Here is a 22647-nt window from a genome sequence, read left to right on the forward strand (position 1 = left end):
TTTTTTATGGCTCTGGCACGATTTGTGCGTTAGCCAGTGTCAAGTATAGGATTTTTTATAATTCGTGCTTGTCTTTAGAAATTCGACCGTGTCCTCCATGTACGGTTTAGGCACTCGCCCGGTACCGCACAACCCTCCCAAAAGCCGAGAACAAATTTAAATTAAATTAAAACTTGCCCTCGAACCGGGAATCGAACCCGGTACCCCTCACCTAGCTGCCACTTAATAAGACCGCTAGGCTATGAGGCCCCTAATATGAAGTACTTATATTTTGTAATGTTTTTATATTTTCATCAAAATACTAGATGGCGCTATACTTAATGCCAACTTGGCCAATTTTCAAAGATGAAATAACCGTCTTATTATTTTACTTGCATTAAAACTGACTTAAAATTGCTAAGCACCTATTTTTTTGTCTATTAAAATATTGTTTCTAAGGTATTTACTTTTTATTTTAACAATTTCTTGATTTTATCTATAAAATTAAAATTTTGGGTCAAAGCAGAATTATACTTTTACAATTACACTTATGAATGTAGTTACTCCTATATAAAACTGCTTGTTTCAATTTAGGTTTGTATGGTCACCAAATTAAAAGCAATGAATTATGCTTAACTTATTTATTCTTGGCTAGCATCCACATTTTCGGTTTGTAAGCCCTTAATTGATGCTACTGGAACATATGTTACCAGTGTAAACAATTTGTGTGTTGAGTCCTCATCATCATTACGTCTGCGGGATAACCTTACACGAACTCTGAAGGGGACATTCCTGAAATTAAAAGTAACAATGAAATTGAGCATCTTTGGAAACTAATATTAAAATTTTTATTATTATTTTATAGATAATTACATTATATCAATAACTATCAGTACCAGTATTGATATCTTAAGTAATAACACTATTATCTAATATTTCATGTCAGTTTAACCTGAAGAAGTATCTTAAGGTTAAATTGAAATATAAGACAGACAAAGTACATCTCTATTAAAAACTGAACATATAAAACAATGTGTGGAAGATATATTGTGATGACTGGCCTTCGAGTTAGTAATCAAGTTATAGAAACAACAAAGAAAATAAGAAATATTTAAGTTTCTTGCAGATAATTTACAATCAATAAACCTTATAGAAATGGACAGTTTTAATAAAATTAAATATTATAGCCGAATGAAAAAGACCTCTAGTCTGACACATGCAGAATATAGATACATTTTTTAACACATTATATATTTAACAAACAAGTATAATTTATGTTTTATGCATGATACTTATTACAATGTTTTTAAATATACTTTTAGTAAACAGTAAAAGTAAAAAAGCGAAATTTAAGAGTCACAAGTCAAGGCTAGTAGTGTATTACAGTAGAGGTTATAATAGGAACTTTTGATTCCTATAGAGCTGTTAATACACAGCAATTCAACAACACAAACAAGAAAACTATTTTCTCTTATTACTTACTTAATTCCCTTAGACCAAAGATATTTATTCAATCTAGTGTCTACTCGAACATCAGGTGTACCCATTTGTTGTTCAGCGAATTTACGGATCTCCTTGATGGCGCGAGGAGCACGTCTTTTAAAACCAACTCCATGGAGCCGTTTATGTAGGTTAACTGTGTATTCACGAGTTACAACTTCATTTATCGCTGACTTGCCTTTCCTCTCTCCTTTTGGTTTGGCCATTGTAAACAATCTGTAAATGTACACAACACTCGTAAATATTAATTGAACCTCACTTCGTGGTGTATCGTTAACACATTTTACGAGACAAGTTTTATTTATTTTATCAATATTATTAGGATTTTTAAGGATTAGAATATGAAATCACACCTTAGCGAACAAGCGCCGATACAAAAAGAAATGTCAACGTCATACAATTACAATATTAAGTCGATGTCATGACTATGACAGTTATGAAAAACAGACTTCCCTCAGTAGTCAGTAATCAGTAGTCAATAGTCAGTATCATCTACCATTTGTGGCTATCCGTACAAAAAATATACGAATTATCAGATGTTTGTTTTTCTATTATTCGCTTTGTTTGTAATATTAGCCTTTCTTAATCGGCTAACTGAGGGTTAGTAAAGAGCTTAGTTAGGTATCGCATTACGACTAAGTTAGTGGATTATAATGACTATTTGCCTAATTAATAAAAAAACATTTCACTACTTAAAAAAATATTTTAAATTCTGTTCAGTTATGGACTTTAAAAGTTCCAATTAAAATTAAATATTTAAAGAACCCTCCATAATGCTTCTATTAGTCGGATGATGAAATTATTTACAAGCCAATCTATGTAACGAAAGTTACACCAAGTTACTAATACGAATTACGAATGCATAACTGGCAAGTGGCAACTTTGTCATCGGATATTCATTATTCTGTAATCTGTATTGATAATCTATATTATAACGTAAATAATAACAGTTAATTGGCCTAAAGGTCTAGATACCAGGCCATAAACTCCAAAAAAAAAAAAAAAAAACAGTTAATATTGTTGTAATTGTTTAATTCTATTTATTGTGAGGTTGATTTACGTTATTTTTTTTATAAGTCATCAAAATTAAAATATGTCAGACGTTTATAAGTGAGTTCAAGTTGTGTACTTACTAACATAACCTAAAATATTAAACCAAAACAAACATTAGACTAACCTTTAATTTTTTTTCAGGGTTATACATCCTAATAAATACTTCAATGACTACATATCTTTAAATGTGAGACCCGATGGAAGAAAATTTGACGAACAGCGAAGTATTAAATTAAACGCCAATGCCATTAGTAATGCAGATGCTTCTGCACTTATTAAATGTGGAAATACCACTGTTGTTTGTGGAATAACATTAGTAAGTTTATTGTGGCCAAGGATTTTTGTGTTGTAATACAAAACATTGAATTAATTGTTATTTCAGGAATTAGCAACACCTAAAGCTGAAGAACCTGATCATGGATTTCTTGTAACTAATGTTGAATTATTACCCTTATGCTCTTCCAAGTTTAAGCCAGGACCTCCATCCGACTATGCTCAAGTAATCAGCAATACTGTTAATGATATTATCAAAAACTCAAAATGCATTGATCTTAAGGACTTATGTATTGTTTCTGACAAGTTAGCATGGGTTCTATATTGCGATATGGTGTGCTTGGATAATGATGGAAGTATTATAGATGCTTGCATAACAACCTTAATAACAAGTCTTAAATCATGTAAGAATGTTCTGTTAATTCATGCTTAAGCCTTATTTTGTTTGGCCATTAGTATTTTTAAAGTTTTTTTTGTTTTTGTTTTAGTATCTTTGCCTGCTGTATCATTTGATGTTGAAACAGAAGAAGTAAAAGTTGACATTAGTAATAAGACATCATTAAAAGTAACTGGATTACCAGTAGCAACAAGTTTTGCAATATATCAATCTCCCGAAAGGTATTTTATTTATACATTAAGATGACACTCCTTAGTTATAACATACATTGGTGCTTGTTAAATAGTTATCTGCCATTACCTATTATGAGTAATAGTTGGTTTAATTTTAGAACAAGGAGCTGAAAACTACATAAAATACACACACACAATAAATTTTGTTTTTCTATAATCCTAAAATTTAAATATTATTTATAGCAACCTTGTGCTAACCGATCCAACCACATTTGAAGAAGAAATGTGTGGAGGTATTGGAGCAAATCTGATAGTCTGCTGGAACCAAGGTCTTCTTTGTGGTGTTCAGAAGTATGGAGGTGGTAATATACCAACAGAAAGTCAGAAAAAATTACTTCAGGTTGCCAAGAAACGAAGCAAGCTCATAGAGGAAGTCATTGAAACTTGTCTAAGCTAAATAATAACTAATAAATATTTTAAGCAGTCTTTACATAACAAGAACTTGTTTTTATTTAATAGGTGTAATACAAAATTAATAGTAAAGTTACATTATTCATAATTAAAATAGATTAGCTCACAGTAAAACAAATATTATTTATTTTGGTATACAGAACATATTACATTTTCAAATATTTGTTTGAGGTTCAGTCATTTCAATATATGAAAAGCTATTTTGATAAACATTATAAGAGTTTTCCACATGCTGTATTCCCTTTGCCACTTTTTCATCCATTTCATATAAAGATACAAACATTGATTTCACTTTCATTAACATATTATTAAGGTCTTTCATTTTATTATATTCATTAACTTTATGTTTGGTATAAATACTAAAAAACAATACAAATGCAACTACAATTAAAAGAATGAGCTTGTTACTTAAGACAAAGACATGTTTGTTAATTTTTGTGTCAGTTTTCTCTAATTGGGAGGCATCAATTGTTACTTTTTTTTCTGTTTTTATATGCGTCATTGATACATTACCAATATGAATCTTAACATTATTTTTTGTTTGTCCAGGTCCAGTATTATGCTGGGAACTAGGAGATTTTAAGGCTTTGTAAGTGCTTGGATTCATTTTCTAGAAATGCACTCAAGCTATTTAAATACACATTAACATAGTAGTTCACCAGGAGTCACGTACATCTGTAAAAGAATAACATTTTTTTATGTATATTATTTTGGATTATTTACATTTTCAATTCCTAATTTTTTTATTAAATAAGCAATCTTGAATAAACTTACAGAGCTTGAATCTTTAAGATTTTCATTTAGATTTTTCTTCCATATTTGTTCAAATATTTTGTCTTATAGGTGGATTTTTTCAATATTCCCGTGAATAAATAAAACACTTCACTTCACTTTATTTATAATGGCGACTTCTAGTTCTAATAAATAAATCAAGCTTAAGCGAAAAATAAAAACAAACTTCTATCATCTATGTTTCCAAATTTTTTTTTTTTTTTGAAATGTTTCCAATTAGATTATGTACTGTATAGTGTCTGATTTAATTTACTTTATGGTTAGGTGCACAGATTATATCTAATATAGTAGGTAGTTGGTACAAGTAAATGTAATTATGTTACATTAACAAGGGCATCAAGTTGAAGATTTTTAGCCACTTTTAGGACCTTTTAATAATGGTCCAGCCCTTTTTGCTAACGAAATTTTGGATTCGAAACAATAGTGGTTCGGATTTGTACGCAAGAAGCACGAAATAGATTGCGATGGCGAAATATATTTGAAGAGAATAAGGCCCACAAGGGGCTGTAGAGCCATTGATGATGAAAGGATATCTATTCCTATACCTTAAAAAATCTAAAATTATTTAGTCGAGAAGTAGTGTCTTTTTTTCTTTCAATTGTGTGTATGTGTTATACATATGATAATGACACGCAGTAGTATTAGTATTAGTTGCACGCAACACCTCTCGTTAGGTGAGTTTTTTCTTTAGGTTTTGTATCTTCAATGATTTTTATCATGCTAGATTGGTATATAGCACATGAATTTACAACCGTCTGACTCACTTGTATCCATAGTCATGAAATAATTAAAAAAAAAAGAATTAGAAGTCCATAAAACTTTTGGCGGTTACTTGATCATTGATGGCAACATTAAAAAAATAAAAATGTCACCACGTCTCAAAATATCAAAATATGTGATTGAGGTAATAATTTAAAATTAAAATATATTTTACTTTATTTGGCTTGAAATTCTGTAACCATATTAAATATAATAAGATAAAAAATATCTGTTTAAATTTATGACACATATTTATATGAAAAATCTAAATTATATTACACTACGTCATCTTCATATGTAAACGCAGATGAGATACTTGTTAGTTGTAATTTTTTTTGAAAGTATTTAACCAGTGTGATTTCAGAGGTTGTTAAAGACTGAAACATATGAGACTACAGGATGTTTGTACGGTCTCATGTACGATGGAACTTTGCTTGTCATTGGGTTCAGTTTAGAATATTTTGAAAATGAGAAGAAAACATACAGTCAACTACTTCTGAATCTCCCTGCTGAGGTTGAGCTTTGTGGTGTAGTTAAATTTTGTGATACAACAACTTTAGATTCCAAACCTAAAGAAATTCTTCAAGTAAGTAACATTTAAGACTGTTATTATGCATTTCAACATTTGTTTCCACTAAAAATTCACATGTTTTAATTACAGGATGTTGATATAACAGATAATCCATTGTTTTTAATAATTGATAAGGATAAGGCAATAAAAGCTCATTTTTTGATTCATGAGAAGTTTGAGGAAACAAGTTACGATGTATTTGAAAATGAAGATATCTGGAAGCAATTTTTACATATCCGATTAAATACAATACTTCCATTGTCATGTGAAGCTACTCTATTTGGTGTCAAAAATGTACTTCAAAGTAAAAGGAAAAAGGTATTTTTTTAATTATATGTTTGTATGAATCATAGCTGGTCAATTATCGTCACTTATTTAAGGTGAAATTTGCTTGTTTATTACTATACTTTTGTCTGGTTACCGTGCTTACAAATTTTCAAATCTCGCTGTAAAAAATTAATATATGTGTGTATGAGACACATTATTTATTGTATAATTCCAAAGATTAATATTATTTTAAAAATTATATGTTTGTTATTTATTGATGTACCATTGCTTTAATATACTTGACTTCATTTCAGATAGCTTCAGGACAGGTATCATTTCAAATAAATGACAGTACCGTATATCTGTTTGGTATTGCATCTGGTGTAGGAGTAACTGGCACAAGTACTGAGGCAAATATAGGGGATCTTGTGGATTCATTGAACCCAGAGCAAATGTCGAAAAAGAAGAAATACAACATAAATAATGTTGTATGTTTTTATTTTCTTTATGTTATTATTAAGTAATAACAAATTATGTGTTCTTATGGTACTTTGTCAAATGGCTTAGTAGGTACCCATTATTTGAATTTATTTAAACAATGGCTGGTGCGATTGTATAACAAAATAATTCTCCTGTCCAATGATAGAAACAATACATTCCATTGTTCTTTTTTCCCGTGACAAACTAGTTTTTAATTTTATTGGATTTTTTAGGAACCAGTATCTGTTAACTTAGTTATGAAAGCAACAAAGGATATGTTATCAGATAAGCTTGTGAAGACTGCTGTTAAAATGATGACGACACAAAGGAAACGTAAGTCATAAGAAGCATTTTAAATAATAAAAAACAAGTAATTGTTTTGTAATAAATCTGTATTCGTAGTACATTTGCATCACATATATACTACCCATTTAATTGTGCTTTTATTATTAATATTTGACACATTAATATGAACTGGCTTCAAAGAAGTGTTTTTAAGTTATACATGTATAAATATGATGTAGATTATGTTTGACATTGATCTATTTTGGCTTCCAAGTACATGTGCTAACTTTCCTTAAATTTCCCGAAAAATATAAAGTTGTAAAGATTGAAGTCAGGTATAATTTTAGGTCGAATTTTCATTAATGTTGGTACTGTAGATTTTAAGATGTGGGTATCTATGCAAATGAAAGCCAAGACTGCTGAATAAATATTATGAATAATGACCCAACCGATGTTGTCCCGAACTTTTGTCTTAAATACAAAAAAAATTATCTATTATATTTTTTTATTACAACAGTAGGCACTCAAAAATAAATGTAAACCATTCTCAAGTCCATTTGATTACTCAAAAAATTTCATCAAAATAGATACAGCCGCTTAGTACATAGTTTAATTACAAAATTACACAATCACAGAAGATTTATATAAAGACATTCCATACATCTCACTATTTTTAATTGCTTTATGTGACATAAACAATTTTTTTTAAATACACACAAAACAATTCTGAATTAATTAATATTTTTTTCCTTTGCAGCTGCATTTTGTATAAGTATGCCGCTAAGAGTAGATACAATAGCAATGGTTCATCGAAACACAAAATTATCAGAGTTATACAGTATACTTGTTGAAGCAACATGCAGATCACTCAAGTTACTTGAAAGCGTTCTTATAGAGCAGTTGGGTAATTATATATTTTTTTTAAATTTTTAATCATTTTATCTGTTCTTTTGTTGTTGTTTGCTGTTCTTGTTGTAGGTAAACATAGAATTGTCAATAATAATATGTTAATTAGTATACGGTTCTTAGGCACGCATTCTAGAACAATTTTAGTGCTGTCCAGTATTTTTTTCTATTTGAGATAGTTGTGACATTTGTCAGTGCTCAAATGTAATCTCGTTTTCTTGATACTTTATATTTATATATATGTATATTTTTTACATTTAATAAATAAATATATGTTTGGCAAAGAAGGATGGCCTATGCGTATTTAAAAAAATAATCGCAAAACAGAAATGGCAGCGTTCAAGTATTACGTCACGCAATTTTTGGACATTATTGCCCCCTCTCCCCCGTATAATGCGACGTAACGTTTTTCTGTACCCAAGTACAGTACTATAACCAAGTATAGTAAAACGTTTCGTGACCACCTAGTGACTCTTTATACTTAAAAGTTACCATTATGTGGTGTAAAGTACTGGAAAGTCGAAAATAATATTAACAATAACGCGTAATTCAATTCCCGCTCCGCATCGTAACGTTTTACAAAAGGACCTCCCTCCTCCAAAATCCGTTACGTAATACTTGCACGCTCCTTTTTTAAATTTGTAGCGCTATTGGGTTTTTTTTTAAATAAAATATTATTGAGAGTAATCTATAGAAAACATAGATTTAATTAGTAAAATAAGTTGTAACTTTATCAGTAATTCATTAAAATATCTATGTAATTTTTTTTTCTGCCTCATGCCAGAAAATCATCAGGATTAGTCGAATCAACGATGATGTAGCATATTTGTTTATAATGTCTTCACGTGTCTTATCCTAATTCTGGCTTGGAGTTTCATTTCGTCCGTGAATAATTTAAATCAAAATATAATTTATTTCTATTATTTAACAAGAATCACAGAATTTGCTTAACTCTTTAAAAAAACTTGACGTGTTAAATGCATGATACGTCACATGGACTGGTGCGACGCGTTATGATCCTCACTTAATCATATTTCAGGGCAAGAGGGCATTGGTGATGGGGCAGGTTTGAGACTTCCGGAGACGTTCCACTTTTTATCACCAGAAATTGGCCATTTCATCACTCGGGTAGTTCCTAAAGGAATACCTGATGAGAGCATGGGTATGTTAAGCTTTTTGATAATTATTAGTATAGTCCTTTTCATGAAAGAAGTCTCCCAGACGCGGCGCTGCAATCGCATGACGTAATGTTGCCATTTATGATTAAAAAAATTACCTATATTATTTACATTTAGCAGATGTTATTTATCCAATAATACTACATATTTTCTGCATACCATAGGTGCTCTACCTACTTACAGGGAAAAGATGAGAAAATAGGGTAAAGAAAAGCAATACAATTTTTTATTCAGAGTTTTAATGCATAATTTTTGGGTTACAATTTTTTTCGAAATACACGCCGCTGTTCTACCTTCGTTTGTAATTCTTGTTACAGTTTTCTCTGACACACCTGCAATTAAATTATGAACAATTAAAAATAATAGTAACTTTAAGTTTATAATGCTTATGTAATATGTAATATATGTTTTAATTTCAGTTACCTAGTTTCATCACGTTATGTATTTGTTCAATTTTGTTGCAAAAACGAATTTATATCATAAAAGTCCCATCAATACAGCAAAAAATTATTAAATGGCAACTCTAAAAAATACCTGTTATGGCGGCAACTCTCTTCCGAACATTGTTTAGTGGTATTAAAACACCTTGATTCTTATATTCCGCTTCACAGAACTCTTTCACCTTTAATATAATTTCTCGAGCCGAACTTTTTACAAATTTTGGCATTGTAATCAATCTTCAAAATGCACTAAGCTAGTTAAAAATTCACAAAAATCTACCACAACAAACGAACTTGATAACATCGACGAATGACAACATTGCCGACCTGTCAAGTTTAGTTCCAAAAATCACCGCGGGACTTCTTTCATGAAAAGCACTATACAAATAATTTTATTGAACTGTCAAAGTCAACAATAACAGATTTATAATGTTTAAATAAACGCAGTATTGAAAAAAATATTGTCATCAAGGAGGTTAGTTTCGGTTTTTTGTAAGAAACGCGCCTTGTCTATGGTATATTGAATCTGTGGTAGCGCGCTTTTGATCTTACGTCAGTCATATTTTGGCGCCATTACTAGTATAATATGAAAAAAAAATCGTTTCAATTATATCGTTAATTATTTATGTTAACGAAAATAAAAGATTAAATTATTTAATATATATCGATAATACATTGTGCAGATAACATACATATTGCGCATAGTTTAATAAGAAACTTGTGCTTAATTTTAATCCTACTTTCGTAGAAAAAGAAAGAATAGCGCTACACGAACAGTTGGATTTACCACTTACTCGACCAATGTTTAGGCGAGGGAACGCATATATATTCAATAGCCCTAAACTAATCAACCCACACGAAGGAATCGCACCGCAGAATCGAGGAAAAATTGCTACCGTTCGCGGGAAGTATCTGTATTGCCATTATATGCAGGATAATTTCAATGATGATGGATGGGGCTGCGCTTATCGTTCTATGCAGACCATATTCTCTTGGTTTAAGTGAGTACAAATTGTGTTGCGTAAAAATTTCTGGCGATATTATTGTTTTTCCTTGCTATACACAACCAATACAATGATAGTTCCGTGTTCTTATGAAGCTTTTTTGAAGTTATACTTCTTTAGGCGCGTTATGAAAAATTGATGAGAGTGAAATTTTACGATGCGCGCGCACCGTGACACAAAATTAACAGAATGAAGTTGCCCACGGAAGATGCTACGGCATTGGACATAACTTAACAACAACATTCGAATAATAATAAATATTTATTTATTTAATTTTCAAATGTAAACTGAACTTTATTGACTATAGTGACTCCTTTTCTAGTCTTTGATTATTTAATTGTAATTAATTATTTGCATGCAATCAAACTATTTTTAATAATGCCAAAGAAGTATAACTTCTTACGCGCGTACATAAGTACACGCACCCTTTTTTCTTTCATAAATACTTTTTCTCATTAAACCCCAATATAAAATATAATAAGTCAATAATGTCTTTTATTACTATAAATTAAAACAAAAAAAAAATCTTTTTCTGAAAAATCATAAAGTAAACTTATGGGCAAAAATCTATTTTTTTTTTGAAGCCTCGTATAATATATTTATATCCGCAGGTATCAGGGATACAATACTCTAGATGTGCCAACTCACAAAGAAATCCAGCAGTGCCTTGTCAAAATAGGGGATAAGCCATCCTCCTTCGTGGGTTCTAAGCAATGGATTGGGTCCACCGAGGTCATGTTTTGTCTGGACACACTCATTGGAGTACAATCGAGAATTCTTTTTGCAAATACCGGGTCTGAACTGCTGACTTACACCCCGGAGTTGATGCATCATTTCCAGCAACATGGCAGTCCAATTATGATAGGTGAGATAAATCTTATATTAAATTCTCGTGTCACAATGTTAGTTACCATACTCCTCCGAAACGGCTTGACCGATTTTTATCAGATTTTATATGCATATTCAGTAGGTCTGAGAATCGGCTGCTATCTATTTTTCATAGCCTTAAGTGATAAGGGTTGTCCACCCCTAACATTTTATTTTAATTTTTTTGGCCATGTGCCATTAAAAATACATACAACCCTAAAATTTCACCCTTCTATCACCAACCCTTATTTTATTTGTTTATTAAAATCTTATGACTTGAACTCTGAGGTTTATGTAGAGAAAAAGGTATGCTAAGTAAAATCACATTAAGGAGAAACAAAGTTCTCGGGGGCAGCTAGTTTGCATATAAAAAAATGCAACACTAGAAAAGTATTTTAGGGTGAGATTTCGAAAAGACACTTAGCGTATTATGACTCCTGTCGAAATACAATTTGTTTTTGACATACAGGATTGACAGCAAGTCTGATTTCTAAATGTCACCCTTAAAATTTCATTAATATAGGTATTCTTTTATCTAAAATAAATGTATAAACTGCAAGAATAGTTTGCACACGATTTTATAACTTGTTCATACTATGTAGATTAATTAAACCTATTTACCGGTTATTTTTTCTGTATCCATTTATGACTATAGATCTTTTCAAGCCTAGAATTTTTCAAGTCTTCATCAAATTTTATTTTGTCTATATTTGACAGTATTTAACGTTTTTTAGGTGGAGGTGTCTTAGCCCATACGATTATAGGTGTAGAATATAATGAAGAGAAAAACGAGACTCGCTATTTGATCTTAGACCCGCATTACACAGGCGCTGATGACCTCCAAACCGTCTTAAGCAAAGGCTGGTGCGGGTGGAAGACATCAGATTTTTGGAACAAAACCGCACATTATAACCTATGTCTCCCACAGACTAAACCTTGTGTATAAGTGTCGCCATAAACGATAATGTTGCCATTAAATGACAATGTTGCTATTAAATGGCAATGTTGCTATTACATGGAAATGTTGCTATTACATGGAAATGTTGCTATTAAATGGCAATGTTGCTATTAAATGGAAATGTTGCTATTAAATGACAATGTTGCTATTAAATGACAATGTTGGTATTAAATGGCAATGTTGCTATTAAATGACAATGTTGCTATTAAATGGAAATGTTGCTATTAAATGGCAATGTTGCTATTAAATGACAATGTTGCTATTAAATCGCAATATTTCCATTAAATGACAATGTTGCTATTAAATGGCAATGTTGCAATAGTATCAATATTAATGTTGAAATCGCCTGCATTTTTAACACCTTTCAAGGAAAATAAACCAGCAAATATAACAGAATTATTTATTTGCCAATGTTAATTAACCGAAATTATATATTGCGTTTAATTATAATTTAATCTTGTATTTAAATTGATTATTAATTATTTTACAAATACATTTCCAAGGCATTTAAATTTCATGTGATATTTTTTTTGGAGTAGCTATATTTGCATGTATCATCATCGGAAATCAGCGCTACAACGGTAATCCTCGAACAATAGTTACGAGTAATAGGATGAAAACAGATTGTTGTATGAAAAACTTTGGCACCTCGTAGGCGTATTAAAACAATGTAGCATTAATCTGGAATGGGAAGTATTTAAGAAGCTATGGTAAATTTATTGGTTAGTGATGTCATAAACAGACTATAGAAAGACATCCTTTTGAAATAACGTAATAATTTTTGTTCATTCATAAGAGTGTAAAACAGCTGTTTTATTCGTGTTTAAAATGCTCAACTTTCTACCGAATAATAAAACTTATCGTGATAACTAGCGGCCCATAGTAACGTAAATTTTACTATTTGTAAGGGGAGGTTATGTTAACAAATTAGCCCTTTCGCCATGATCAAGTTCTGTATACTAATATAGTAACTTTTACGTATAGAGTCACTAGGTGGTCACGAAACGTTTTACTATACTTGGGTACAGAAACACGTTACGGCGCGTTACATGGGGGGGGGGTCTCGTAAGTCAAAAATGTATTGGAATTTGATTTACGGAAGGAAGTCACGCGAAGCCCAATTTTAATTCTCAATCATTGTGTACGGCCATACTTTGAAAACCATGGGTAAAGGAATTTACTTTGATATTCGGGCTACTATAAATTGCATATATAATCATCTATCCTTTACGTTATATCCAATATATATTCAATTTATATGTGGAAAACTCTAAGCTTTTCAGCCTTAATCATTTTAACAGTATAAAAAATCCATCCATTGTCTACGCCATCACATTAGTACAGAAAGCTGTTTTTCAATGCCTTTAAAAAAAATTCGTTGGCCAACGTTTTATTAATGACTCAAGTTTGTAAGTTTAATTCAGTTATTATTTTTATATGAAATAAATTATTACTTGGATATTTTGTTTTATTTTATTATATTTAGACAGGATTAAAGAGCTAGTGACAAAATCATTCTCCGAACGTACAACCGTTTCTGCATCATTTTGGAAATCACATTTTTTATTTGTTTCGCTGATCAGTGGCGTAACAATAGGGTGGCAGGACTGGCAATATACCACGGCCCAAGAGGGCCCCTGCCCAAGAAGAGATATTATGTTCTATGGATGAATGTGAAGTCTCCAATTGGGCTAGCGTGGGGACTACAGACCATTCCCTCTCGCCTAAGAGAGGAGACCTAAGGCCATTAGTTGGACTCATACAAGGTATAATTGAGTACGCTGAAAATCTCGAAGTTTATTAAAATTAAACTGAGTACAATGTGACGATTGTTACTGATAGGGCCCCATCAATAGAATTTGCCATGGGCCCCAGGTGGTATAGTTACGCCACTGTCGCTGATGTTTTTCTATTTAGATATTAAGTGGTAAATGCGTACCTTTTTGTTCCCGACTTCGAGGTGTAGAAGCTTAAAATTATTGGAAGCCAGTAAGTAAAGATTTTAAATAAAACAACAACTGGTACACTTATAAAATGGTGAGAGTAATAAAAAAGCGTCAACTTAACCCCTATTTATTTGATATAGTTGCTTAAGCATAATCACTGATAAGATTGGCTGAAGTCTGAGTCAAATATTTGTATGAAAAATGTGAGTGCCAGTACCAGACGGGCTCTTAATATTTTATGCAGACATTAGAGTCTTATAAAATTAACTTAAAATTACTTTGATCGAAAACTTTACACAACATTCAGGCACAGAACTCATAGTAAAAAGGATTCAGAAAAATTAAAACCAATATAATCTGTGACAGATTTATTTACATAATAGTAATTACAGTTCGCATAAATTAAATTGTAAAGTTATACTTATCAATAAAGCATTTACAACATCACAGAAAATATTACAGCTAATTCATGGTGTCATTTCAAAACGATATAATCTTGTTTCACTCGCTAGAATATTATTTTTGACATTTCTAATCATAATGACGTTTTGGAATACCACAGACCCTAAAAAGGAATAGAGTTTATATTGTTAACATAGTGGCTTATCACTGTCGTAAGAAAAACATAATTCGTGATATTTGCTGTAATAATTTTAATTAAACTTTGAATGTATAATTTCAAGTAACCAAGTAGTCATTCGAGTTTTCTTTTTCCTGGTTCTAAAACCCTGTAAATTGTAATTTAGGATTTTTTACTCTTTACCTTTGATATTTTTGTGGTTTACTTTTAAACCTTATGAACGCTTAAGGGTTTTTTAATTATACATAGACGAGGCACTTATCTCGTGTTTATGACTAACATAATACACAAATATTTATACTCTATGCATAAAATTCTTTTTAAACATTCCAAAGAGACTTAACATATAAATAAATAAATATAATAGTGAAACATTAACAAAAATACGCGAGACTTTTGACACAACGCATATATCCTTAAGAACACTTACTTTTGTCGTATTCATACACGTCAATACTACGAGTATCAGAAGAGCTTTCATACTAAACTAATAATTTCAAAATAGTTGATTGATGAATGTTTAGTTTAAAACAAATAAATGTGAAGTTTATCACTTTTTATTATAATTTATATATTTGATAAGCTTTGATTTTTTCATGTTCTTCTCGTCCGTTCCCTTTTGATTTGAGAATGGCGGAAAATTCAAATTTAGAAGCATTTCTGACATTGACATTATGTTATCTGAATGAATGTTTTTTTTTTCGTGTTAAGGGCACAGATAACAAAAACGGAATAATATACATGACGTTTTTAAAAACGCGCATAATGTGAAAATATTAGAAATTAATAATTGTTCTAATTTTCAGCAGTGACCTATAAATTATAAGCCATTATAAGTTCAAACCTCTATAGAATTTCCAAATCGCAGTGTCGTATTTGAGGAAACTTTTTCTGAAAAAAAAAAAAAAAAAATTATTCAAAATTAAATTTGTATTTTTACTTTTAGCCGCTAAATTGAGAATTGAGACTCGAAATAATGGAAATTTTTGAAGTAAAATTTAATACAAAAGTGACAATCTGTGAATTTCTCAAGACAATATGGAGCTCAATTCTCAGTCTGAGCATATTACAAAAGTTATCTATAAACACACAAATAGATATATCTTTTAACACACATTTGAATCAAATTTTGTTCAGGTAAACAATTCGTTCAGATAGATGGCGCTGTATTACTCACCCGTAACTTCAATTCTATCCTATCAATCTCTCCCCCCAACATATCAACTATGTTCTCCCCGTGCTTCAGAAGGAAAGCTTCGACATCATCTATTGTATGAATTTTATTCATATCCTGAAAGAAGGTCGTATATTATAGTTGAAATTATTTATAATTTATAGAATTTTCTTCCCTTAAATATAACCTATGTCCTTTATTTCATTCCCCTTCAACTTACCTCTAACAATGCATTCAGATCGTGTTTCTCCAAATAAGATCGCGTGAGGGCTCTACCGTCGAAGTCGACTTCCGCCTGAAAGATATTTTAAATTAAAATATTAATAGAAAATCGTTAGCAGAAGAGAAGAAATGCTCTCTCGTAACTCGTCATCCCTGAGGTCGTAAGTTCGATGGCTCTGCCAAGACCAATGGATTTTCTTTCTATGTGCGCATTTAACATTCGCTCGAACGGTGAATTTAATTAATTCGAATATACTTCCGTCAAACGTCTGTCGTAACGTCAAACTGAAAATTACTTTTAGGAGCTTTCATTTTTTACTGTGTACCGTTTGACATATTTGACAGCGCGGCTTTTGTAACATATGAATAAAATATGGACCTTCAAGTTGTAGACCATATGCGTCATACATAAAGGGTCGTCGTAAAACTTAAACCTATTTAAAACTAGAAAATGATGCCTAAAGGAGCTGCCATTTTTCTGTATGACGTTTGACATATTTGACAGCGCACTGGTGATTGTGACATTTGACTTAGTAATATTACCTTGTATCTAATAAGATTGCTGCCAATGTCGATTCCTTTGACATCGTGAATGGCTCGGATCATGAAATCTCTCTCTAACACGCTATTTATCTCATCCAGTTGCTCTTGGCGGATTGATCTGTGTAGTATCTTAAGTTACTTCAAAGAATTTGCTGATTATTAACTACATATAACATATAAAAATATATAAAAAGTATACCGTAATATTTTATTACAATAAGTTTTTGCCCCGCACCACCACTATGTGATACAGAACAAGGGGGTTATCAAGACATGTATAATGTATATATGTGATATTATTACAATTGATGTATGATGATCCATTTAGACGTCAAACGTGCAACATCGTAATGTATGTATGCGCATTCTGAGAAAGTAAGTCCTGAAGTGACCTATCAAATTTACATGAAAATTGCTCCAGTATTTTTTGAGATATGGAGATTTATGCAATATCGATAAAAATATATATAATATTTCAGTTAATAAGTATTTAACGTCAATTTTTTTTAAATAAATATGTACTGGTTGGCAAATTAAAAAAAAATGAAACTTATATTATTACAACGAATTATGTATTTCCCAACAAAAACTCACCTCCCAATCAAAGCACCAACATTACTCAAAATGATAAATGAGGCAACACCACCCAACAGTGTGCCCACAAGCAACGAGCCGATGGCATCTGGCAAAGGGTTGCCAGTATACTGCGATATTGCCATACAACTACCAGCCACTATTACACCCGCTACTGCAGCGGTATCCTCGAATAATACCACATTTACGGACGGATCTGAGCTTCGCATCACTGAAAAATTATAAACAATTTACAAAACGTCATAGAAAGTCGTTAAAAATGTCAAAGAAAATATTGAAAATTATCAAAGAAAGTAGTGAAAAATGTCAAAGAAAGTAGTGAAAAATGTCAAAGAAAGTCGTAAAAAATTTCAAAGAAAGTAGTAATAAATATCTAAGACAGACGTAAAAAATGTCAAAGAAAGTAGTGAAAAATGTCAAAGAAAGTCGTAAAAAATTTCAAAGTAGTAATAAATATCAAAGACAGACGTAAAAAATGTCAAAGAAAGTAGTGAAAAATGTCAAAGGTAGTAGCGAAAAATATCAAAGAAAGTCGTAAAAATGTCAAAGATGTCATGAAAAACCTCTTTTAATACACTTATCCTACCCAATTTTGACTGTTTTCAAATCAAAGGACTATTGGATAGTGAAGTTGCATAATATAAGGTTATAATATCATACAAAAAATACCATACCATAATCATACAATGACATATTAGCTTCTTTTGCTCCCTTTCTGATTGCACTCAAAGCTACCATTAGAGTGGCGCCCTCTGAGACGACGGCTCCGCCCAATACGAAGTACGCCTAAGGAAAAATTGTTCTAAATATAAACGTCATGACGCAGTCTCTTCTCTTCTCGGAATTACTAGTTCTAACCAAACCCTTCGATCAAGTTATTTTCAGTTAAACCTAGACTAAAAATTAACTTCAAGTCAAAAATCGAAAGTAATCTGTTCAACAAACAAAATTCAAAATTTTGTAAATGTTATAATTCCCATGTATAAATAAAGACAATTTTTTTTATTTTAATTATGTAAACATAAAAACAATAGACACTAGACCTAAGACGTTCTAAAGAGTTTCGACGTTTTCCTGAACATTAGGTTCTCCTAGATTTTACGAAAGAATTAGTTAGAGGTCGACATTCATTTGTTTGGGCTATGTTTAAGATTTGAGGATTGACTAGTCAACACAAGAGCGGCGGAGCTTTCGACTAAAATAATTAAGTAATAGGAATATTAAAAGTCAAACAATTTTTGTGAACCTAACACTGTCATTCAATTTACCATAGTGAATCATAATTTATATATATACTAGCAGACCGGCCAAGCGTTGCTGTGGCTAAGGTTTTTGTTATATGTTTTACATAGTAGCAAACTAGAAGACCACCAGTCATGGGGTCCATGATGCTTTTTTGGTGGTTATGCCATTAAATTGTAGCTTATGTGAAACGTTGGTACTTTCAACACAGCGCCATCTGTTAGAATTGTGACTATCAAATAAGAAACTAATATTTTGCAATAAAATAATATTGCGGGTATAAATTGAGATGTAAGCTATCCTATCTTTTAAGTTGGATCAAACTACACACGGTGTGCAAATTTGATTGATATTGGTGTAGTTTAAGAGTCCATAGCGGACAAACAACGTGACACGTAATTTATATATATTAAGATATAGGCTATTTGAATGCTTTCTTGCCATATAAATATTAGTATAGTACTAATATCAGTAATACTAATACTTAGAGTATTGTTAATACAAAAAAAAAACAGTTTATGAGCTATAGATATATGTAGGTAGATCTGAGACTACTGAAATTACACAATTTTTTTTGTATAATCATTGTTCAAGGCGCTTCGGAGGAATTTGATAACACATAACGTGACACGAGAGCTTTTCATGTATAACAAAAACTTACCCAATAAAAATCATGGAGCGGCTGCGGGTCCAATATTCCAGTGACACCATGATAGAAGGAAAGGCCGCAGCCCACACAGAAGATACCAACACCAGAAATCAGGGATGACACATATCTCATGTTGGTATAGCCGTATGGGTGGTCGGGATCTGCAATCTAAGTATACCAGTAAATAAAAGTCACATTAAGTTAAAGGGGCCGTTCGCGTATTACGTAAGCACTATAGGGGGGGGGGGGGTTTCTTTGATTTTCTTATTTGGTGATTACGTCATAGCAGATATTACCCACACGTTGTCTATGCTTAAAAACAAAATGCATTTTCGAGGATTCCTACAAAAAATTAATACATTTATGTACTATTATTTTTGAGAGCTTTGCTTACTTTTGCTGAAAAGAGGAAGGGGGGGGGGATAGATTTCAGTAAATACGTAATACTTGAACGTCCCCAAAGATCAAAACATTCTTCGGGTCAAAGAACAACTTGTATATATATAACACGACCAAGTTATAGAGACTAACTAATATATGTACAAGTTTTATTATAAAGAGTATAAAAAAATTACAAACCTGCACAGATTTATGTATTCCATAAGCCAAAATTAATTGATTTACAGTATCTGCAAATGAATGAATGCATTCCGAAAATAAACTATGAGATCCGGTGTACAGCCATGCACAGAGCTTGAAAACAAAATTGCATCCATTGCTGAAAAAAATACAGTTATATCTTTCCAGCTCATTTTCATCAAGGTATGTTTGTTATGACAATTCACTGTCACATGACATACAACCTAGTAAGGCAGAAACATTCTAGTGTGTTAAGATATTTGTTAAAGAATTGTTAATTTGATCATAGATATAATATTTAATTACCATAAATTTAAATGACCAGTATTACATTATCTAGAAAACTTATTTGTATGAAGTACATACATTTAAAGCAAAACATGTCTACTAATAATGACATTAAGAAAACTCTTAGGCTATTGGCCTATAATACGATCTCATAAAGCAACATTAATAACTTCTAAGGACTATAAATATTTGTGGTTTTTAATACGTTTTAGCAAAAAAGAATTTCCAGGTTTATTATAATTGGAAGGCTTCTTATAATTTTAAAGAGCCTAGCAGATTGCTTTTACTTTTGAAATATGCACAAGTTTTAATGACTTAAGGCAATTTTTTGCAAGTATTTTCTAACACAGAAATCCAAATTTTTGTCTATGGGATATAAAATTTTAAATAGAATGGTATCAGGCTAGAGTTATACCTTCATACAAACATTACTAATTCAAAAAGTATTCGTACATAGCCACAGCAGTGAGAACAACTCGTCCCGATACTGTTTTCAGTCCCATTTCTTCAACTCCGTGTTTTAAACGTTTGTGTCCCATTTCCCTTCTATAATTTCTTAATCTTCGTTTTACAGTAAAAACATCTACAATTATATATGTTAAATTTATACATAAACCAGTAGTTCAATATATAATTTATTTTAATATTTAAAGGAATTCTACCTTGTTCATATCTCCTTCGATCTAGTTCTCTCCTTAACAGTTCTTTTTCCAAACTTTCTTTTGAGGTCCAAACCTATCAAAAAAATTACAAGTGTAACTGCATCATAAGAAGTTAATAAATAAAGAATGTATATTAAAAACTGGCTTCAACAAATGTGACAGATATCAACATTTTAAAACAGGGGTCTCCAAACTACGGCCCGAGGGCCACATCTGGCCCACGGACAGATTTTGTCCGGCCCGCGGAGAGCTAGCATACTTGAGAACTCTTTTTAGAGAACATATTTTTTATAGCAAATTAAATTTAGTTTACTACTAAATAATAGTTATTTGCAATGGCATCAAAGTCCGAGAAACGAGTATCAAAATTCTAATATGCAGTGTTGCCGTTTTGCGGACTTTAGTCCGATTTGCAACCTTTTTTAAATGTTGCATACTTTTTCGGACTTTCTTTTTTCATCAGTGGACTATTTCACTTTTTACCACCGGCAACAATGATAATATGGTTTTGGCCCTCGGAGCTCACTGGAGTAATCAGTATGGCCCTGAGGCTGGAAAGTTTGGAGACCCCTGTTTTAAAAGATAGTTATTGTATATGTTTTTTTACTTCAATGGCTTTAGCTTCAACATCCTTTCTGTAGTATACAGTTATGGGTGGTTCTGATTCATAAGGAGACCTCCGCAGTACTTTTGGTAATGACTCCAGATCAGATTGTTTCAATAGATATTCAGTCATTGCCCGCATTGGTGTAATAAAATTCCTTTCCGTATATGATGCAGAAAAATCAATAAGAAGCCTTTTCTTAGCTGAAAGATAAAAGGAAATACTGTTATTAATTGTTGAGTAATAAAGGAATTTAGGGTGGTCAGAAAAAAGTACCTGGCGGTGCAACTGTCTGAGAGGAAGAACTTGCTGCTTCTTTTGGCTTTTCTATCGTCACCTTTGTTACATTTTTACTCTCATCAGTCTCAGTCTTAACAACTATCTTATCTTTACTTTTAGTAATGATCTCGGACACTTTAAGTGAATTATTTTCTTTGGCTTGTTCTTGATCTTGCGATTTTTTTACTTCACTTTTACAGTTATTATACGCAGAAACATGTACGTATCTTATAGTTTTAGTATTGAATCCTATTTTAAAATTAGCTTTGCTACAAATTCGAGATGTGCTTAAATAGAAAGATGTAGTACTCCTTATCTGGAAATATCTACTGCCTACATATCTAGAGAAAACAGCAGTTGCGAATGGGATCATTTTGATGTTTTTGAATAACTTTTAACTTGTTAAGTACGAGGAATTACTTTGCATCTATTCGTTAAATATCCTTAGGTAAGCACTTCATAACGGAAAATTATTCTTCTGTATGTGTTTTATACCTTACATCCTACTTATTAATAAAATTTTATGATGACCTCTTTATTATTTACTAAATATTCAATCAATTTTTTTGTTCATTAAACCTAAGCTACAACAATATATTGTTTTATTGTCCAAAATAAGCCGTAACTAAATTCACGAATGTATACTTCAATATTTATACTTCAAATTAGCTCTAAGTTCAAACTACTTCAAACGCTATTTTATATTGTAGTCTTTGATCAGCATTAGCCAAGACTCAATTTGAATTTTGAGTTATATACTGAGTTATTCCTTGACTTAACCTCTGCCGAATTAGCCGAGACTATGGGAACCTTAAGTTGGCGAGCGGAAATTTTTTGCACTTTTTTTTGGCTCTATCAACTGTTCGTTAACTGTTCTTCATTGTTCTATCAAAAAAATTTTTTGTTCGTTCTTATTTTTATTTTTTTTAATT

General features: G+C 31.3%; 4 protein-coding genes and 1 long non-coding RNA gene across 7 annotated transcripts; 2 read left to right on the top strand and 3 right to left on the bottom strand.

Annotated features, from left to right (window-relative positions):
- Positions 1-605: 605 nt before the first annotated feature.
- On the bottom strand, positions 606-1965 carry LOC125061508 (60S ribosomal protein L31). Its single transcript, XM_047666985.1, has 3 exons — positions 1833-1965; positions 1462-1695; positions 606-771 (listed from the first exon to the last, which is right to left on the bottom strand). Exons 2-3 carry the CDS (start codon positions 1683-1685, stop codon positions 621-623), a joined length of 375 nt encoding a protein of 124 aa, XP_047522941.1. The 5' UTR covers positions 1686-1695; positions 1833-1965; the 3' UTR covers positions 606-620.
- Positions 1966-2529: 564 nt separating this feature from the next.
- Positions 2530-3873, top strand: LOC125061510 (exosome complex component RRP43-like). Its single transcript, XM_047666988.1, has 5 exons — positions 2530-2589; positions 2674-2848; positions 2915-3209; positions 3294-3423; positions 3619-3873. The coding sequence occupies exons 1-5, from the start codon at positions 2573-2575 to the stop codon at positions 3830-3832; spliced, it is 831 nt and encodes a 276-aa protein (XP_047522944.1). The 5' UTR covers positions 2530-2572; the 3' UTR covers positions 3833-3873.
- Positions 3874-3949: 76 nt separating this feature from the next.
- On the bottom strand, positions 3950-5159 carry LOC125061512. The gene is made up of 2 exons (XR_007119051.1): positions 4621-5159; positions 3950-4521 (listed from the first exon to the last, which is right to left on the bottom strand). It is a non-coding gene; the product is annotated as an uncharacterized LOC125061512 (long non-coding RNA).
- A 252-nt stretch (positions 5160-5411) lies between these two features.
- Positions 5412-12917, top strand: LOC125061401 (ufm1-specific protease 2). Of its 2 annotated transcripts, XM_047666843.1 has the most exons (11): positions 5412-5542; positions 5762-5983; positions 6059-6286; positions 6550-6723; positions 6949-7048; positions 7758-7904; positions 8946-9068; positions 10273-10525; positions 11140-11393; positions 12130-12372; positions 12487-12917. In XM_047666843.1, exons 1-10 carry the CDS (start codon positions 5504-5506, stop codon positions 12339-12341), a joined length of 1752 nt encoding a protein of 583 aa, XP_047522799.1. In that variant the 5' UTR covers positions 5412-5503; the 3' UTR covers positions 12342-12372; positions 12487-12917. The 2 variants fall into 2 exon arrangements, with proteins under 2 accessions (XP_047522799.1, XP_047522798.1); XM_047666842.1 differs by having other exon boundaries at positions 5413-5542; positions 12130-12917.
- Positions 12918-14652: 1735 nt separating this feature from the next.
- Positions 14653-22388, bottom strand: LOC125061505 (zinc transporter 9). Of its 2 annotated transcripts, XM_047666981.1 has the most exons (13): positions 21713-22388; positions 21440-21639; positions 20833-20905; positions 20624-20753; positions 19883-20021; positions 19316-19471; positions 18087-18198; positions 17413-17623; positions 16819-16936; positions 16274-16348; positions 16057-16170; positions 15724-15770; positions 14653-14864 (listed from the first exon to the last, which is right to left on the bottom strand). In XM_047666981.1, the coding sequence occupies exons 1-12, from the start codon at positions 22086-22088 to the stop codon at positions 15726-15728; spliced, it is 1749 nt and encodes a 582-aa protein (XP_047522937.1). In that variant the 5' UTR covers positions 22089-22388; the 3' UTR covers positions 14653-14864; positions 15724-15725. The 2 variants fall into 2 exon arrangements, with proteins under 2 accessions (XP_047522937.1, XP_047522936.1); XM_047666980.1 differs by having other exon boundaries at positions 14653-15770; positions 21713-22387.
- Between the last annotated feature and the right edge of the window lie 259 nt (positions 22389-22647).

The sequence above is a fragment of the Pieris napi genome, chromosome 23 (genome assembly GCF_905475465.1).
Source record: "Pieris napi chromosome 23, ilPieNapi1.2, whole genome shotgun sequence".
NCBI lineage: Eukaryota > Metazoa > Arthropoda > Insecta > Lepidoptera > Pieridae > Pieris > Pieris napi.

What these genes read in the sequence shown, in the direction of transcription:
- LOC125061401 (XM_047666843.1), top strand. Translation starts at nt 5,504, where the DNA reads ATGTCACCACGTCTCAAAATATCAAAATATGTGATTGAG. An exon ending in AATACAACATAAATAATGTT is followed by an intron (nt 6,724 to 6,948) that starts GTATGTTTTTAT and finishes TGGATTTTTTAG; the next exon opens with GAACCAGTATCTGTTAACTT. An exon ending in CGTTCTTATAGAGCAGTTGG is followed by an intron (nt 7,905 to 8,945) that starts GTAATTATATAT and finishes ATCATATTTCAG; the next exon opens with GGCAAGAGGGCATTGGTGAT.
- LOC125061508 (XM_047666985.1), bottom strand. Translation starts at nt 1,685, where the DNA reads ATGGCCAAACCAAAAGGAGAGAGGAAAGGCAAGTCAGCGATAAATGAA. An exon ending in CTTTGGTCTAAGGGAATTAA is followed by an intron (nt 772 to 1,461) that starts GTAAGTAATAAG and finishes TTTTAATTTCAG; the next exon opens with GAATGTCCCCTTCAGAGTTC.
- LOC125061510 (XM_047666988.1), top strand. An exon ending in TTGTTTGTGGAATAACATTA is followed by an intron (nt 2,849 to 2,914) that starts GTAAGTTTATTG and finishes TTGTTATTTCAG; the next exon opens with GAATTAGCAACACCTAAAGC. An exon ending in ATATATCAATCTCCCGAAAG is followed by an intron (nt 3,424 to 3,618) that starts GTATTTTATTTA and finishes TATTATTTATAG; the next exon opens with CAACCTTGTGCTAACCGATC.
- LOC125061505 (XM_047666981.1), bottom strand. Translation starts at nt 22,088, where the DNA reads ATGATCCCATTCGCAACTGCTGTTTTCTCTAGATATGTAGGCAGTAGA. An exon ending in GAATACATAAATCTGTGCAG is followed by an intron (nt 19,472 to 19,882) that starts GTTTGTAATTTT and finishes TGGTATACTTAG; the next exon opens with ATTGCAGATCCCGACCACCC. An exon ending in GTTGGTGCTTTGATTGGGAG is followed by an intron (nt 16,937 to 17,412) that starts GTGAGTTTTTGT and finishes GATACTACACAG; the next exon opens with ATCAATCCGCCAAGAGCAAC.